General features: G+C 36.3%; 1 protein-coding gene across 9 annotated transcripts in view; it reads left to right on the top strand.

The window, feature by feature from the left end:
* The window catches only part of Nalcn (sodium leak channel, non-selective), a 317,664-nt gene that overhangs the window by 130,763 nt on the left and 166,630 nt on the right, over positions 1-20,271 (top strand). For all 9 annotated transcript variants that reach the window (XM_021181515.2, XM_029469212.1, XM_029469211.1 and 6 more), the window contains exons 12-13: positions 12,427-12,594; positions 16,976-17,167. In XM_021181515.2, coding sequence (XP_021037174.1) covers positions 12,427-12,594; positions 16,976-17,167 — 360 coding nt within the window. The remainder of the gene's footprint in view (positions 1-12,426; positions 12,595-16,975; positions 17,168-20,271) is intronic.

Below are 20,271 nucleotides of genomic sequence, written 5' to 3'. Positions count from 1 at the left end.
ATATATTGGTTTTTGGTTTTTTGAGACAGGGTTTCTCTGTGTAGCCCTGGCTGTCCTGGAATTCACTCTGTAGACCAGGCTGGCCTTGAACTCAGAAGCTCTGCCTCCCAAATGCTGGGATTAAAGGCATGCACCACCACCGCCCGGTATTTAATTCATTTTTTACACTCCATATTTCATTCCCCACCCCACCCCCATCCACGCTCGGACTGCTCCACCTCCCACACCACCCTGTCTCCATGTGGATGTCCCAACCCCCACCCCACCTGATCTCTAAACTCCCTGGTGCCTCCAGTCTCTTGAGGGTTAGGTACATCATCTCTGAATGAACACAGACCCAGAAGTCCTCTGCTGTATGTGTGTTGGGAGGTGTCATATCAACTGTCTGTTTGGTGGTCCAGTGTTTGGAATGTCTTGGGGGTCCAGATTAATTAAGACTGCTGGTTCTCCTACAGGATCACCCTTCTCCTCAGCTTCTTTCAGCCTTCCCTAATTCAACAACAAGGGTCAGCTGCTTCTGTCCATTGGTTAGGTGCAAGTATCTGCATCTGACTCTTTCAGTTGCTTGTTGAATCTTTTGGAAGGCAGTCATGATAGATCCCTTTTTGTGAGCACTTCATAGCCTCAGTAATAGTCAGGCCTTGGGACCTTCCCTTGAGCTGGATCCCACTTTGGGCCTGTTGCTGGACCTTCTTTTCCCCTCTCCATTTCCATGCCTGTAGTTCTTTCAGACAAGAACAATTATGGGTCAGAGGTGTGACTGTGGCATGTCAACCCCATCTCTCACTTGATATCCTGTCTTCCTGCTGGAGGTGGGCTCTCTAAGTTCCCTTTCCTTAAAGTAGGGTATTTTATATAAGGTCCCTCCCTTTGAGTCCTGGGAATCTCTCACCTCCCAGGTCCCTGGTGAATCAGTCCCCCAACCTCCAATTTCCTGAAGTTGCCTGTTTTCATTCTTTCTGCTGGCTCTCAGGGCTTCAGTCCTTTTCCCTCACCCAATACTAGATCAGGTTCTCCTCCCCCCACTCCCTCCCACTCTCCACTCCCTCCCACCCACCCCCATCCACTTTCCCTCTCAGGACCCTCCCTCCCTCCCCACTTATGACTGCTTTCTTATCTCTCCCAAGTGGGACTGAGGCATCCTCACTTCTGCTTGTTAAACTTTACTATAAAGCCTATACTCAACAAAACTGGAAAATCTAAATGAAATGGATGGTTTTCTAGACAGATGCCACATACCAAAGTTAAATCAAGAGCAAGTAAACTAACTACACAGGCCCATACCACACAAGGAAATAGAAGAAGTCATTAAAAACCTCCCAACCAAAAAAAGGCCAGGGCCAGATGGATTTAATGCAGAATTCTACCAGACCTTCAAAGAAGACCTGATACAGATTTTCCTCAATCTATTCTATAAAATAGAAACAGAAGGTACTCTACCCAACTCAGTCTATAAAGCCACAATTACTCTGATACCTAAAGCACATAAGGACCAAATAAAAAAAGAAAACTTTAGACCAAACTCACTTATGAATATCGATGCAAAAATACTCAATATACCCAAGGAGCTAAAGGGATCTGCAACCCTATAGGTGGAACAACAATATAAACTAACCAGTACCTCCCGGAGCTCGTGTCTCTAGCTGCATATGTATCAGAAGATGGTCTAGTTGGCCATCAGTGGAAAGAGAGGGCCCTTTGTCTTGCAAACTTTATATGCCTAAGTTCAGGGGAATGCCAAGGCCAAGAAGTGGGAGGAGGGAGGAGAGTGGGGGCGATGGGGGACTTTTGGGATAGCATTGGAAATGTAAATGAAAAAAATCTAATTAAAAAAAATTCTTGCAAACCAAATCTAAGAACACAGAAAAACCATCATTCATCATGATCAAGTAGGCTTCATCCCAGGAATGCAAGTTTGGTTTAATATACAAAAATCCATTAATGTAATCCACTATATAAACAAACTCGCAGAAAAAAATCACATGATCATCTCCTTAGATGCAGAAAAAGCATTTGACAAAATACAACACCCCTTCATGTTAAAAGTATTGGAGAGATCAGGAATTCAAGGCCCATACCTAAAAATAATAAATGAAATTTACTGCAAACCAACAGCTAATATCAAATTAAATGGGGACATACTTGAAGCAATCCCACTGAAATCAGGGACAAGGATGCCCACTCTCCCCATATCTATTCTATATAGTACTTGAAGTGTTAGCTAGAACAGTAAGACAACAAAAAGAGATCAAGGGGATACAAATTGGTAAAGAAATAAAGATATCACTTTTTGCAGATGATATCATAGTATACATAAGCAACCCCAAAAATTCTACCAGAGAACTTCTTCAGATGATAAACAACTTCAGCAAAGTGGCTGGATATAAAATTAGCTCAAGTAAATAGCCTTCCTTTATACAAAGGATAAACAGGCTGAGAAAGATATTAGGGGAACCATTCCCTTCACAATAGCCACAAATAGTATAAAATATCTTGGGATGGTTTAAATGTTTATTAGTACTAGTTTTCTGATAACCTTGAGAGTATTTGGTTCAATCCTAAATGAGATTTATAGCTGCTAAAACTTATAGAAAAGTGATCTATAAAATAAATTTTCAATAAATCAGGATAAAAAGCTAGATAGAATAGTTCCCAAGTCTGTGTATCTCAAGACCTCATATTTATGTGAACAAGTCAAGTACCAATTCCTGATTCTAACAGCTCTGAAACCATTCTCTACTGCAATAGGAAACTAGAATATGTATTAAGCTCACTTGTCAGAAAAGATGACTCATAATCTGGCCAAGGTGCTAGTTTCTTTTTAGAGTTCCTGTAGCTTAAGAGAATTAATATTGTCTTTAGAAGGAATTGTTTCTCAGGCAAAATTGTGCTAAGACTAAACTATAATGCACTAATAAGCTCTATGAAGGACTGGACTTCTCCATGGTAGATACTTAGGATGTCAGATACAATCATTAGCCTTCTATAAGACTCCTTATGTATGGCTATTCTTATTAATACCTTTTCTTGTTTGTCTAAAATGTCTGTTACATGAAATGTCTAGTCTTTGAGAAGCCTGTACCTTTTTTAATTTTGTTCTTAATTTCAGTCACTTTATAAACTCATCACATAGACAATATCGCATAATCAATATTGTGCTCACCACCCTTGTTCTTCAAAAGCTTTTTTTTTCCTGATTGCTTTAGGGTTTTCATTTAGAAGCAATGAATTGACAGAATAAAATCAAATCCTGTTTGTCTCTTGATCTTATTCTTCTGCCTACTCTACAGAGAAACACATTCATCATTTTAATGAATGTCTTATAAAAATTCTGAGTATGAACAGTTTGGCTTTTGTTTCATTCCTTTTGAGCTTTTTAAAAATACCCCTGTTGATCTCTATACTGTTTGCTTATTTGTTCGATGGATAATCCATTGTAGTTTTCAATGGTGTTTCTTTTGATTTTTTTTTTTTTTGCCAAAAGATACACTGCTTCCATGAACATTCTCATTTCTGATTTCATACCGCACTGGGGAGGAACTTTGAGGAGTTTTGTTTGTTTTCTTTTTATCAAAGCATATATCTTGGCTAGAAAATGCTATAGTATAGGATTCAATCATATTCAACTTTGCTAACTGCTTGAAAATGCTTATTCTGGTAATTTGTATTCCTCCTAGATTGTATGAACAGCTTCATTTCATGCTAAATTTATGATAATTCAGATATTCAATTTTATCATTCTTATATAAGTAATCATTGTAGGTTAATATACCTGGTCTTGAATATTATAAAGAATTAAAATTTTATCTTCTGTTTTCTTGCTTCTTCAATGAGTAGACACAACTGTTTTTCAGTTACCTGGCAATGAGCAATGCAGATCCTCTCCATGACTGCAGCTTGTCTCGTAGCTTTTATTCATTGGTTTCATGAAAGTTATCACTTTTTAATAGTGTAAGACTTAGTCGTGTTTAATTTTTTTATATTAAGTCAATGGTCTTTGGTGTTTAAAATTGCCTAAGTGTCAGGAAATCTGTTTTTTCTAATGTTATTCACCAGGAAATGAAAGAAAATTGATGTAGCTAACTCAGTACATAAAGAATATCAGATAAAAGCTTTTTGTCATAAAAGCTCTTAGCAAACCACCAAGAGAAGTTACCTTTCTTAACATAACTTACCTATGAAAATCTACAAAAAAAAAAGGATAAATGATGAGCATTCATGTCAAGAGAGAAGTAAGCTATCTGCATTAATGTCTCTACTTCTGTCCAGTATTTTCTGGAACCCAAACTGGGACAACAGAATCAGAAAATAAAAGTAAAGAAATAAGAATTCATATATGAGAGACAAAGAGAAAGAAGAGAGAACAGGAATCTGATAAGGAAGCATAAAACAGTTTCAAGTGATGCATTTGTCTACAGAAAAATTATGAATAAACCTACAGAAATATTTTAGGGAATAATAATTTACAGTAATGTTGTTGGATATGGGATTAGTATACAAAATCCATAATATTTCTACATCACAATTAATGAAAATTTAGCAGAAAATAATTTATTCAAGGAGCTGAAGGGGTTTGTAGCCCCATAGGAGGAACAACAATATGAACCAACCTGTACCCCCAGAGCTCCTAGAGACTAAACCACCAACCAAAGAGTACACAAGGAGGGACTCAAGGCTTCAGCTGCATATGTAGCAGAGGATGGCCTTGTGGGATATCAATGAGAGGAGAGGCTCTTGGCCTTGTGAAGGCTCGATGCCCCAGTGTAGGGGAATGCCAGGACAAGGAAGCAGGAGTGGGTGGGTTACTGAGCAGGGGGAGGGGGAACGAGATGGGGGGAGTGGAAGGGAAATGAGGAAAGGGAATAAACTTTGAAAATTAAATAAAGAAAATATCTAATAAAAGGAAAAATTATTGAAGGATATCTAGGAATACATTTCACAAAGATATACAAGATTTTTGGGAAAATAGAAAGGATTACTAAAACATGCAAAAATCAATAAAATAATTGAAAAACTCGATAGATATGTCTTTGACAACAGTTAAATCTCTCTATGAAGATATATTTATTTTGGCTCACAGCTCAAAGAACTTGAGTTTACGGTGATGGGGAAAACAAGGCCGTGGTAGCAGTCCACTGTGTAGGAAACCTCCAAAGGCTCAATCCTATTTATTCCAACCAGCCTCCCACTAAAGGCTGCATGCATAACCTAGAAAAAGTGGTGCCATACACTGGGAACCTAGAGTTCAAATCATGAGTCAAAAAAGACATTCTAGATTCAAACCATAATAAAAAATCACATGTGTTTGGGCCTCATAGTTCTTACAGTGTATATGACTGAATCATCAGCCAATATGGATACTTGGTAGTTTCTGACACAGCTAACCTCAGGAATCATCTCATTGTCACCAATCACCAGTAACAGTAACAGCTCCAATGTACAGTACAGTTCAAGAGAAAACTTTTGAGATGAATGGATAAATAGTTCAGATTATCATTATAGTAGTCTTATTTCATCTAACACAATAAAGTTCAAATCTTTTATAAGTATATAAAGAAGAAACTGCCAGGGCCTGGCAAACACAGAAGTGGATGCTCACAGTCAGCTATTGGATGGAACACAGGGCCCCCAGTGTAGGAGCTAGAGAAAGTACTCAAGGAGCTAAAGGGGTCTGCAACCCTATAGGTGGAACAACAATATGAACTAACCAGTACCCCCCAGAGCTTGTGTCTCTAACTGCATATGTATCAGAAGATGGCCTAGTTGGTCATCTTTGGGAAGAGAGGCCCCTTGGTATTGCAAACTTTATATGCCCTAGTACAGGGGAATGCCAGGGCCAAGAAGTAGGAGTAGGGGGTAGGGGAGTGGGGGGAAGGGTATGGGGGACTTTTGGGATGGCATTTGAAATGTAAATGAAGAAAATATCTAATTTTTAAAAAGCTATACATAGTCTAACTATGTCTTAAAAAAAAAAAAGAAGAAACTTACCTAATTAAAGTTTTCCCAGAGGATGAAATTAAAGTTGATAATAATGTCAAAGATTAGTGCAATGTCAAGATATCATTTTGTGTAACTTGATCATTTCTTATTATTAATTTATTCCAATAGATATCAAAATTTGCTGGAACTAAATTAAATTATTTGTTTTACATAATTTCATTCTAACAATTGTTGTAAGAACAGATAGCTTCAGAGGTACAGAGAAATTATTCTAGAACCTAAGGCTTTCTACAAGGTTGCAAAACAAGTCTACATTTTATGAGAGCCCTTCTGCTTATAGCACCTCTCCATCACAGACCAAACATCACAGAGCTCTAAACAAGGTTCACCTCTTGTTGAATAGATATGATAGCAATGCATTTTAGAACAGAGACAAGTAGAACTACTAATTTCTGTGCCTTGGAGACAGAGACTGGGAAAATTTTCCCTTGTTATAGAAGGAACAGTAAGACCTATTACTTGGAGGCTATGCCATCCAAAAGGCTGGGGGTTGCAAGAAATAAAGAAAGATAATCAGCCTACATGAAAGATAAGACTAGACTTTCTGATGGGTTGCTGACAAGAGAGGATGTATCTACAGTATCAAGTACCAGTAACCTCCAAATGATTTTGAAACACATGCACACACACACACACACACACACACACACACACACACACACACACACGAAAATTTCCAAAACATAAATCCTTTTTTAAATAGGGTGACAACCTAACTAACAGATGATCCTTAGGGATAAGGTCTTTTGGAAGTGGGTTAATGTTAACCTTATCTAAGACCACTAGGATAGAGTCCTCAAGGCTTTGTAGATTTTGTAAGAGGGAAAGAAATTGAAGAATACGCATGCTCTTCATTTCTTGCCATGTAATATTGTACCACCTTAGGAAACTGACAGCAAGGTAGACTTGGAAAACAAACTGTGAGCCCAAATAAACCTATTTCTTTATGTTTACTCCATTTTGTGGCACTGTATTATTTACAACTTGAGACAGCCCAGCAGAACATGTATTCCCCAGAGGAAATGAAATAACATCTAAAGAGCTGAATATTTTTACTCTTGGTTTTGGGTAGTCCAAAAAGAAAAAAAAATCTTTATGTAAGAAACAGACACAGATATTCAGAACATATAGATACATATGTATCTGTCATTATCAAATTCCAAAGGAAGTAGTGATTAGAAACAAAATTGCAAAAGATTCTATGGAAAAGATGATAAAAGAAAAAGGAGGACTGGGGAGATTCTGCAGTAGCTGAAGCACTCTGTACAAACCGCATGGTTCAGATTCCCATAACTAGTAGGTCTGGGCATGGTGGGACAGAGATATATACAGAAGAAACTCCAGAAGCTCATGGGCTAGCTATTCTGGCATGCACAGCAGCAGAAAACAAAGGATCATGTCTCATACAAAGTGGAGAGCCAAGTCTGACATTAAGGTTGTCTTCTGAGCAACCTCCATATGCTGTCATGCACAGAAAATGTGCACAGTTCTGCTTCAAAGTAAGTTTTTTTTTTTTAATGTGAAGACAGATGATACTGCTCAGTGATTAAGAACCCTGGCTGCTCTTCAAAGAACCTAGGATCAATTATGAGCACCAACATGATGGCTTACAACCTTCTGTAATTCCAATTCTAGGAAATCCAATGCCCTTCTGACATTCATGGGACCAAGGCATGGATGTCATGAGAAAGTATACATGTAGGCAAAACACCCACATGCTTAAATATTTCTAAATAAATAAAATCTTTTAAAAGAAGAAATATTTTCCATATATCATTTTAAGTGTTATCAGGAAATGCAAAAAAAAAAATATTATTGGAAAGTTAATTACAAAGCTCACCTTAGTTTTTAAGAAGGTAAAATTCTATCTGAAAGTTGGCAAGTTCTACATGCATACTGTCTTAGTTCACAATATCACAGACTGAATAAATTACACAGTGAAAAGATTTATGTGGGTTTGTGGTTCTGTCCCAGGAACAATAAACCACATCTCATGGCCTTGATGGAAAGACTCCCAAGGCAGTGGGCATGAGATGATAGAAAAAGGAGCTGCATAAGAGATTTAACACAATCAGCTTTGATAGCAGAGCCATCTGATAATCATCTATCATTTCATCAGTATATTGAGGGGCCAACATACCGGAGGGCAGAAAGCTAAGCATGGCATCTGGATGCCTGCTCCACATAAACACAAACTCTTTGCTGTTGTGATTTTTCTAAAACCCTCAAGATTTGACAATTGCTTGGGTAGTTTTTCTGGGAATCTTGGCAGGTTGTTTGACTCTACAGACAGCCTATCTACCTTCAGTTTATGTGACCAATAGCAAAAATCTAGAAAGTTATACCGTGTCCCAACTATCATGAAAGCTGAGTTCACATAAATAGTTTGGAATTGTTCATGGCAAGGGGCTCTCAAGCTGACCTCCTGGGTACTTCTAAGAACTCTGCTACATTCCTCTAAATTCAAATCCTCTGCCAAACCTCACAACACACACTAACGTAATTGACTATTTTACCCAACCCTTTTCTGTAAATTCTGACAGTTATCCCAGCAAGAGGCTAACCTATAACCACAAGTAAACTAGTATTGTTTTACATATATTTTTTACCATTAAATGTTAACTCTTAGGAGTTAGTATTGTTTCTCAAAAATTTACAATGTTAGCTTGTAACAATAGACAAATTAATTTTTAGTTCTATTTTTTATTAGATTTTACTTATTCACTTTACATCCTGCTCACTGCCCCATTCTCAGTCACCCCCTCCCACAACCCTTCCTCCATGCCCTACCCCCTTCTCCTCTGGGCAGGTGGGAGCCCTCTGGGTGTCCCTTTTCCCCTAGAACTTCAAGTCTCTGTGAAGCTAGGTGCTTCCTCTCCTGCTGAGGCCACAGGAGGCAGCCCAGTTTGTACAGCATACCCCACATACAGGCAACAGCTATTAGGATAGCCCCCATTCCAGTTGTTCAGTACCCACATGAAGACCAAGCTACACCTCTGCTCCTTATGAGTGGGGATACCTTGGTTCAGACCATGGATGTTCTTTGGTTTGTGGATCAGCTTTCAAAAGGCCCAAATTAATTTGACTGCAAATAAAGTCATGATCAGCTTGACAAAGAAGTCCCCACTTCAATAGCAGCAAAAAAGTACACCCATCAAATTCAAATGAATTCTACTCCTCCGTCTTCACCTTGACCCCTAAAAGGTATACTGAATGTTATAAAAAATGCTCTTATCTTCACATGAAGCCAGAATTTAATGATATATATCATTGTTTTGATGAATAGCATAAAATGGAAATCTGCATCCATCAATTACCAAGCTTTATTTGGACCACTGCATACAAATACTGATGGTATTTTCACTATAGATAACAGACTCCTGTTATTACCACTGTACTGTGCAGTGACTGCCTTACAGATACATCTCTACAGCCAAGGAACTAGTATAAACTACCAAGCAATTAAAATAAAAGTATTTCATTTACAGATGGTATATACACATTTCTAACAAGACCCAGAAGTCTTTTCTAAAAATATCTAAGTCAATCTAAGTTATGTAGACATATAAAACCAATGAGAAAAATCAGTAATTTTTCTCTCCTCTGGAAATAACTATGTGGAAACACACACACTCACACACACATGTACACATATATGTTATATGAATATGGAAAATATACATATACACATAAATATATGTGTAAGTTTTACTAAAGAATATAGAAAGAAGTTCAAAAAAAGCGGAAAACAGTATTTTCTGGCAGTAATGACTAGATTCTAGCTGTCAAAAATGATCTACTTATTATTTTGAGACAGGGTTTCATCTTCTGAAGATCCTTGTGCCTCTGCCTTCCCAGTCCTAGGATTACAGGTTTAAACCACCATACCAGTTCAAAAAGAAACCCTTTAAAGCATTTGAAGATAGATGGATATGAAATTGTAAACTCTATAATACAAAGTTCTAAACTAAATTATTGACTAAGGAATAAATATATTCAGTACATTTAGCAGACAAAGATTAATGACTTCAATATAAGCAACTCTCAAAACTGATAAGAAAACAAAATCACAGAACATTGACAAGGTTATGAACAGCAAAATATAATTACTTTAACAAGAAATTAACTCCAAATGATCAATACAGACATTTCTGCATGAGAAACATTACATGGTTGTGCTGTTGCAGATCAAAATGATAGGACAAGGGTAGCGTTCCTAAATTGCTTGGATGCAAATGATTTATTATAAAGGTTTTGAATGTGACCTTTTCTTTTCAAACTTTAAAGCATACAAGTCTATATTTAGGGCCTACTCCCATCATGCCAATTGTGCACACCCTGTATGTATGGATACAGTGAGAAGAGAACACAGGATAGTAACAGAAAACTCTGACAGAAGCGAGCAAAGGAATTTCTACACATTTCCTTGTGTTCTTAAAATTGTCTCATTATGTGTGTGTGCTTCTGTTGTGTGTGTGTATGTGTGTGTGTGCTTCTGTGGTGTGTGTGTATGTGTGTATATGTGTGTGTGCACGCCCGTGCACGTATGCATGCATGTTGAGTCTACTTAGTATTGCTCATGCTGGATATCCTATCAGAGGACTTGTTGCTGCAGAAGACTGAGTCTCTTTGTTTCAGCTGTTAGTTGCCTATAGTCATTAAATATGTGGGTTTGAGAGATTCCCCCACACATACTGGTCTGTCAACTGGTATTATCATTGTGCTGGTCTTATTTAGGCAACAATATTTTTGCAATTTCATGAGTACAGTGTTCCTGTCATAAATAGTAGACTCTACCTCCCAGTAGACAGTCTAGTTCTCTGGCTCTTACAATATTTATTTTTCCTCTTCTGCAATGTTCTCTGAAGCTTCAGTGTGAGGTTGTATTGTAGATGTAGCAGTTGGGGCTGAGCATTTCATTCAGTATTTTTCTGCATTTTCACTACAGATTTCTGTAATGGTTGCTGCTCAAAAAGAAGCATCTTTGATGAGATGAGAACCACATTTAACTGTGGGCACACTTAGGTAGATGTATTTAGAATGCAATTAGAAGTTAAATGCATTGCCTTCTTCAGTGTTCACAATGGAAATGTCCATGAAAAATAGAAAGCAACCAGAATCTACAAACACATTACCTGCAAAAATTGTCTAAATCCTTCTGCATACCTCAACTTACCATCTGCATTGCTTCTAGAAGTCTGTTCCTTAATGCTATGACTATAATTCCTTTTCCCTACATTTTCTGATATGAGTAGAAGAAAAATCCTTTATGATATTCAATAATGGCTTAGAAAAAAGGGAGTTAATTTCTGATTATTTTACTGTATGAAATATATTATGACTAATATATCAATATATTTATTAATATATCAATAAAATAGTTAATATAGTATAACATAATAGTTAACATAATGTACTAATTAATTATTTTGATTATATTAGTATATTAGTGATATACAAATATGAGAAACATATTATGACTAATCCTAACAGTCTCATGTCCTTTAATTAGAAGTTAATATAGTATTGCCTATTTTAATTCCAATTATAACTTTTTTGTATAAAATATGAAGCATCATCCTCAGAGCAGGTAATGAATGGAGTTATTCTGACAAAAGTGAGCTAAGAAGTTTCTATACATTTCCTAGCTAACAAATTGTACCTACCTATATTTGTGGATTTTTACTATTTAGTATTTTAATATTTAGTATTTAGCACTGTGTGTTTATAGTTGTTATTTTCAACATCAAGTTATTAAAATTTATATTATAGATTTTTTAAATTAGATGAATATTAATACATAGATGTACAATATACACCTACATGTATGTATATATTAATATTTAGATGTATGAATATTAATATATAGCTGTTTAGTCATAATAGTCTAGTAGTAGATCAATTTATATACATAAAATTCTTACTTTATATAGAGTATTTCCCTACTCGTTATGTACTTTAAAAGCTAGCTGAATAAATAATATTTCTAATGGTTTAAAATAGCTTTGGTCTCTTGTGTTTTAACTGGTGTGTTTCAAACACAACTTTTTGTAAATGTTAGGGCTTCCTGGTCTACAGAGTGAGTTCCAGGAAAGCCAGGGCTATACAGAGAAATCCTGCCTGGAAACAAACAAACAAACAAACAAACAAGGACTCCAGCATCCAGCACCCATATCCACAGCTCATAGGTGCCTGCAACTCCAGCTGCAGGGAGATCTAACGCCCTCTTCTGGCCTCTGCAGACACCCACACTCACATGTTCATGTACACAGACATAGATGTAAATTAAAATGTAAAATGTTATTCTTGACTTTGTGTGACCTTTTACTTTATTCAGTGGCTGGAACTCACTATTGATAAATTCATGAGAAAATCGGGGGCATGCAGTTTTTAATGTCAGTCTCAAGTGTGGCTTTGTTCCTCTAGGTGGCTTTTACAGTCCTTTTTGACCTGGAAGCACTTCTGAAGATATGGTGTTTGGGGTTTACTGGCTACATCAGTTCATCTCTCCACAAGTTTGAACTATTGCTTGTTATTGGGACGACGCTTCATGTGTACCCAGATCTGTATCATTCTCAGTTCACATACTTCCAGGTAACACACTGCAATTACAACTAATAGCTATTCCTCAGGAAAAGGGAAGTTGCTTATTATAACAACCACATAAAAATCCACAGATTTGGTAATATGGCTCTGAGGGAGATTCAGTGTAATTACCAGAAACATTGGTACAAAAACATACTCACATTTAGTAGTCTAATCAAAACCATTTCATATGCATTTAAATTTCCGACTCACACTTGTATAATTTATAGTGGGAATATCAGAACATACATTGATGTCTTACAAGAAGATATTTCTAAATATTTGAGGAATAAAATGACAGTAACAAATTGTAGCCATTGTTTATAAATTGCTGAAAAATCAGAGTAATATATTCAAATCTTTAACAAAACTTCTCCCAATTAAAAGTTTATAGATATACATACTTATATAAATAGATATAACATGTATCTATTTTGAGATATTAAGTTCTAAACCTAATAAGATTTTGGCACAAACTTAAAGGGAAGGAATTATAATTGTTTCAAGTGTGTATCTTTCTTCTAAACTTTCTTACTAAACTGTAGTTTACAATGGATGCTTTAAGAGTGGTAAAATTTATCTTCACAGATATAAACTCATCTTGCATTATTACTTGCAAATGTTTATTTCTTTGTTTTGTGACAGCTAAATAATTGTAGCTGTAATTATTCTTTTATAACACTTGTATATCTTTTTCAAATGTGATATTTTAGATAGCAATGCCTTATAATTACTAAATAAATGTTAATTATTAGTTACATTTTTGCAATCATTTGGTTCTAGAATATGCTCATTGTACTGTTAAATTCATGATAAAATGATTATTAAAATACTCACATTTAGTAGTCTAATCAAAACCATTTCATATGCATTTAAATTTCTGACTCGCACTTGTATAATTTATAGTGGGAATATCAGAACATACATTGATGTCTTACAAGAAGATATTTCTAAATATTTGAGGAATAAAATGACAGCAGAATTTTAAATATTAACTTAGAGAAATAGGATTTTAATTCCTTAGAGGTGTGGTTTTCAACCTTCCTAATGATGCAAACTTTAATGCAATTCCTCATGTTGTGGTGACCCCCCAGCCATAAAATTATTTTTGTTGCTATTTTATACCTGTAGTTTTGCTACTGTTATGAATTATAATGTTATTATAATTATATTATTATTTTAGAGATAAAGGTTTGCCAAAGGGACCACAGGATGAGAACCATGGCCTTAGATACATGTCAACTTTGTGATTTTACTTATTGGTAATAGCATTCATCATATTTAGAATAATGATAACTCTAGCTTTTATAATCCAACTTATAATGATATAGAAGTGCATAAAAGGACATGAAAACATTGTCCACAGAAATTAAAAACAAACCCAGACTGTAACTTAGCTTTAATGAACCAGAACCTGTTAAAATTGTGAGATGCTTTGAAGGTTCTGGCTCATCCTTGCAACATCTTTGGTCTTAAATACCTCATCACTTATATCCTATCATGATCTTTAGAAACCATTACTGAAGTAGTTTGTACAAAAATTTTCAACATGTTTTAAAATATCTCTAAATAAGCATGCTTATCAAATGTAATAGTTGATCTTGATTGTCAGCATTATTAGATTAAGATCCAACTAAGTTATTTTTAAGACACATCTCTGCATATGTTTGAGTTTCTGGGCTAATATTACCAAAGAAGACTAGCTAAAAAGGCTCAACCCTATAGGTGGTAACATCACATAGTGTAGAGACTGTTTAGGATTAACACCACAATGGAGTAAATCCTCACAAACTGTGAGTCATAATAAATCTATTTAATTTATTTGTTCAAGGACATTTCTTGTCATAATAAGAGAACATTGACTAGTATACTATATATGCCTGTCACAGTTGTTCTTGGACAGCAGTGTCTGGATTTGAACATCTGTTTGAACATTTTGTGCCTACATTGTGAGAAATAATTATAGATACTATGCCTGATAGTTAAAACAATGAAGGTCTCGATTGCAAACCTATCGATCAAGTTAAGACAAATATAAGCCAGGTACATGATCCCAGCATTCTAGAAGTGGGAGAATGTTCACATATTCAAAGGCAGGGTGGAAATGTATCAGGAATTACAGGATGAAAAGCTGGCAGCTAAACCATGAGGCGAAATATTGATTGAGACAGCTTCATTTCTCACACCAGTTTTATCAAGTGTTGCATTAATATTTTAAGTGTGCATCTTCATGACTTATTCAGTCATACATGCCATTAATTTACTTGACATACTACAAGCTATGCATCTGTTCTTGCATAAGAGCAATAAGGTTCATCATTATTTCCTGTTGAATCAAGTCTAGAGAGGTAGACTTTATAAAAGGCAAAATTCAGAGATTAAAGGTTGTGGGGTCCACCTATTTATTTACTTTTATGTTCATTTCTTTCTTGAGCAGGCTTGTTCCATGTGGTTCACAAAGATAGCTTCCCATAAGTCTGGGCCTTAAATGGTTCTTGTAGTGATGCCTGTTAGAGATAAACAAGGAACAGTAACCAAAACTCTAATTGAGGTATCTAGCAAATCTCCTGAGGATAACTCGGGTTACTGGATCCTAGCCAGCCTGAGTCATAGACCTTGGGTGACTCTGCTTATGCCTCACGGTCGAAGCATACAGCAGAAAGGGAAGTCAAGAGTAATGATAAGGTAGAGACTGGAAAGGCAAAAGCTAAGAGCTATTTTATATCTGTGAAACATTAAAATCTCATGTTTAAAGTGTATTCCTTTTCTTTACTATATTGCAAATAAGATATCCATCTTTTCTAGTTTACCTTGTCTCCTATGGATGCTTGTGTATGCTGTTTCATTTAAGCCACTAACACAGCTTATTAATTTAGTATTTCTAAATCTGGACTGCCTCTTGTGATTGATGGCTTGTCATATATTAGTTTGCAACTTTTTTATTTATTTATTAGAGGTACCTGAAAAATAATGACACCTTACACCTGATGAAAAACAGCATACTTCTATGATGCTCATTTCAGCTTTTTTATCACATGCCAATCTATATTTTTTAAAAGGGGGTGTTTTTTATTGTTTTATGGGCATGAGTCTTTTGCCCGTGTGTATGTATGTGTGGTACATGAATGACAGATGCCTGTGGAGGCCAGAAGAGCGTGTGTCAGACGCTCGAGACCAAGAGTTACAGGTGTCTGTGAGCCACCTGATGTGGGTTGCTGGGAACTGAAATTTCTTCTTTACAAGGACAGCCAGTACTCTTAACTATGGAGTCTCATTTAAAATCCTCAATTTATACCTCTTAATTATATTATATTACCTTAAAACGTGCATGTGATTTATCAATGTATGGTCATTTGTAATAAAATAAAGTACTCTAAAATAATATTTCCATAATATGTTTGGCACATAATTATCATTTTAAATTTAAAAACAAATTTATTAATTATTTTCTTTGGGTTGGGTTTTACAAATACTTCCAAATAAATATGTTATAATGTATAGCATCTATAGAGTAAAGATGACAAGTTCAGCAGTACAGAAAATCTCTAAAACCCAAGTGTTATCTAAGACTGAGCTTGTTTCTCTCCTGCAGTTGGTTAATACTCAGAGAAAGTAGGTGCTCTGTTCCATGAGATATTCACAGGATCCAGACAGTTAGGGTGGATATGACTATCTATAGTCTTTACAAGGTTTTCAGTTTGGGTTCATAGGTACCATCCCATCTGTTTACATTTTTAGGCCAGAGAAATGGAAAATAAATATATCTAGGGCAAGCTTGAATTACTATGCCTATAGTTGCACAATTCTCTTGTTTTCACATTCGGGAAGCCTGAACCTAGTCCATTGGGCACATGCAGGTGAAAAGGCTAAAACGTAGAGCCTGTTGCTCTGGGGAGTCATTTGGCCGAAACCCAGGAAGATCTATTATTTTAAAAAAAGAAGGAAATAATAGATGTTGGAATATGAATCTGCACCAGGCCTTAATAGAAGTTTAATCTTTCCCATTTACTAGTGTGGATTACCTAGGAAGGCTTATTTCAAGAGACATTAAGCAGAACTAATGTAGAATTAAATATTTTCTTAGGTGTTAAGCATTGAGAAAATGTTTCATTTCAGCAGTATGTACTAGTTAGTACTATTTTGAATTATCATATTTTATGTTGAAACAGTTGCCAATCTTTGTCCTCATTCATTAATTTGAGAATTCTTGTTTTCTCACTGGATGATAGCCCGCATGGTGGATTGTCTTAGTTACTGTGTTGCTATTTTTAGTCTCTAGATGAAATGGAAAAGTGTAACTGTTTTACATGGTACCATGAAAATAATACTTTAGTAATAGAATTTTGTAAAATTCTGTTTCTAGCATCTATGTCTTTTTCTCCATGACTAGGTTCTGCGGGTAGTCCGGCTTATTAAGATTTCCCCAGCATTGGAAGACTTTGTGTACAAGATATTTGGTCCTGGGAAAAAACTTGGAAGCTTGGTGGTGTTCACTGCTAGCCTCCTGATAGTTATGTCAGCCATCAGTTTGCAGATGTTCTGCTTTGTCGAAGAACTGGACAGATTCACCACGTTTCCAAGGGTGAGAACTTTACATATAGCCCACTTAATCTATTGCTTTTATTTTAGCAGTGTTGATTAACATAAAATGAGTTTCATTTTAGTCATGGTTCAAAAGCATTAGCATATCTTTGATAACTTGATCATTAAATTTTAGTATTTTGAACAGCCTCTTCTACAGGGTACAGGTACTTGAATACATTTTCAGCACCATCAGTGTACACATGGATTGTAAAATTCTCAAAACAATATTTTTGGATGCCACAAAACATCAGTAAAAGAAAATGGGAGCAATGGTCCTTTGGCCTATGAATTGCAATGTAGCAGGTGTTTAACCTGAATATCCATTTTTGTGACATGTACTATATTTTAGGCTTATTTTATAGTCCATCCTTTTATGTTGTGTCTAACCTAAAAGCAAACTTTGGATTGTTTATATAATATTATTCATATACTACAAATTTGTGTAGGAGATTATCAGATTTCTGCATTCTTGTTAACATTCACAAGGGATAAAAAAAACAATGGCAGCAAATGGTTCCTTAAGCAGGATTCAGTCTTTGACTACAAGGATCCATGTAGACTGAGAAACATAACAGGGCTGTAACTGACACGGATTCAGTATGTGTTCCCACTACAGCTTGAAATAATAAGACCCATGTTTGTGGTAAAAGTAATCATGGAGTAAAAGAGGATAAAAATATGTTCTTTTAAGTTAAGATTTGAAAGTAGTGAATAGAGGCAGGCGGATTTCTGAGTTCAAGGCCAGCATGGACTACAAAGTGAGTTCTAGGACAGGCAGGGCTACACAGAGAAACCCTGTCTCAAAACAAACAAACAAATAAACAAACAAAAATAGTGAACACTAAAAGTAGTTTACTTTTAATGAAGGTATTAATGTTTTAAAATAATTTTGGTTCTAAATTTGTGACTTAGCTATTAGTGTTGGAATTTATTCTCTTATGATGAAAACTTCTCATACATCCATTTACTGAATACCTATAATGAATCATGTTGTGTATATACTCAGAACTAAATTTCAGGTCCTCAAAACCTCTCAGTTAAGGGGAGGGGTAAGCAAATAAACACACATATATGCAGGCAGAAGGCACTCTAGAACCCCAGAGGAAGATCCAGGACCAGAAAGGAGAAGTCCAGAAAGGCTTATTGGGAGAGGTGAGCTCTGGGGAGATAGGATATAGCCAGATGCAGCATACAGTTGCAGGTACAGAACATCAAAAGGTGTAAGGTTAGCAAGTTTTCAGAGGAAAGAGAAAGAATAGTGAATAACTGCTCGTCGGGGTTTCTACTGCCATGTTAAACCATAACCAAAAGCAACTTGGGAAGAAAATAAGATATATTATAATTCAGTTTGTTAAGGGAAGCCAAGGCAGGAGCTGCAACAAAAGCCATGGAGGAATGCTTTATACTGACTTTTCCCCATGACTTGCTCAGCCTGTTTTCTTATAGCACCCAGGAATGGCATTTTCTGTATTTGAGCTTAGCTCTCTCACATTAATTATTATTTAAGAATATTCCTTAGAGATTACAAGCAATTTTATGAAGGCATTTTTTTCAATTATGATTACCACTTCCCAGATATGCCCACATTTGTGTCAAGTTGATAAAACCTAACCACTATCTCAGTGGCGAGAAGATGTAAGTCTGAAATATCTATAGGAGGATGAGATTTAAAATATGTATACTAAGAAAAACCACATCTGAGACATCCAGGCACCTTCCCTGACAGAGGAGAGGTGTCCACCCTGCCCAGGATGGCTTTGCCACAGCATCTCGGGGAGCCATCTTGGATCCAGGATTCCACCAAGACTAGTCTGCACAGGTGAGAGTGTGGACTACAGAAGCTAACAGCTTCTGGGACAGGCAGGAGCCACAGAGCTTCTGAGGCAGACCACGTTTCAGGCTCCAGACATCCAGGCACCTTTCCTGCAAGAGGAAAGGTGTCCACCCCACCTGAGAGGGCTTTGCTACAGCATCTGGGGAAGCCATCTTGGTTTTTGAATCCCGCCTAGACTAGTTTGCACAGATGAGAGTGTGGACTACAGAAGCTACATAGATTCTGGAACAAGCCCTGTTTTAGGCCTTCATCTTCTGCCAGGAGGCAGGTCCAAACGCCAGATATCTGTCCACCTTCCCTGCAAGAGGAGAGCTTGCCTGCAAAGAGTACTCTAACCACTGAAACTCAGGAGAGAGCTAGTCTCCCAGGTCTGCTGATAGAGGCTAACAGAATCATGGGAGGAACAAGCTCTAACCAAAGACAACTATAACAACTAACTCCAGATATTACCAGATGGCGAAAGGCAAATGTAAGAATCTTATTAATAGAAACCAAGACCACTCACCATCATCAGAATTGAGCACTCCCACCTCAGCCACAACACACCCCAACACACTCGAAAAGCTAGACTGGCATTTAAAAGCAGCTCTCATTATGATGGTAGAGGACATCAAGAAGGACTTTAATAACTCACTTAAAGAAATACAGGAGAACACTACTAAAGAGTAACAAGTCCTTAAAGAAAAACAGGAAAACACCACCAAACAGGTAGAAGTCCTTAAAGAAAAACAGGAAAACACATCCAAACAGGTGATGGAACTGAACATAACCATACTAGACCTAAAAAGGGAAGTCGACAAAATAAAGAAAACAAAAATGAGGCAACGCTGGATATAGAAACCCTAGGAAAGAAATCTGGAAACATAGATGCAAGCATCAGCAAGAGAATAAAAGAGATGGAAGAGAGACTCTCAGGTGTAGAAGATTCCATAGAGAACATGGGCACAACAATCAAAGAAAATGCAAAATGCAAAAAGATTCTAACTCAAATCATCCAGGAAATCAAGGACACAACAAGAAGACAAAACCTACAGATAATAGAAGTAGATGAGAATGAAGATTTTCAACTTAAAGGGCCAGCCAGCAAATATCTTCAAGGAAATTATAGAAGAAAACTTCCCAAACCTAAAGAAAGAGATGCCCATGAACATACAAGAAGCCTACAGAACTCCAAAAAGACTGGACCAGAAAAGAAATTCCTCCTGACGCATAATAATCAGAACAACAAATGCACTAAATAAAGATAGAATATTAAAAGCAGTAAGGGA

Source organism: Mus caroli, chromosome 14 (genome assembly GCF_900094665.2).
Source record: "Mus caroli chromosome 14, CAROLI_EIJ_v1.1, whole genome shotgun sequence".
NCBI lineage: Eukaryota > Metazoa > Chordata > Mammalia > Rodentia > Muridae > Mus > Mus caroli.
This window is presented reverse-complemented; position numbering and strand designations above follow the sequence as displayed.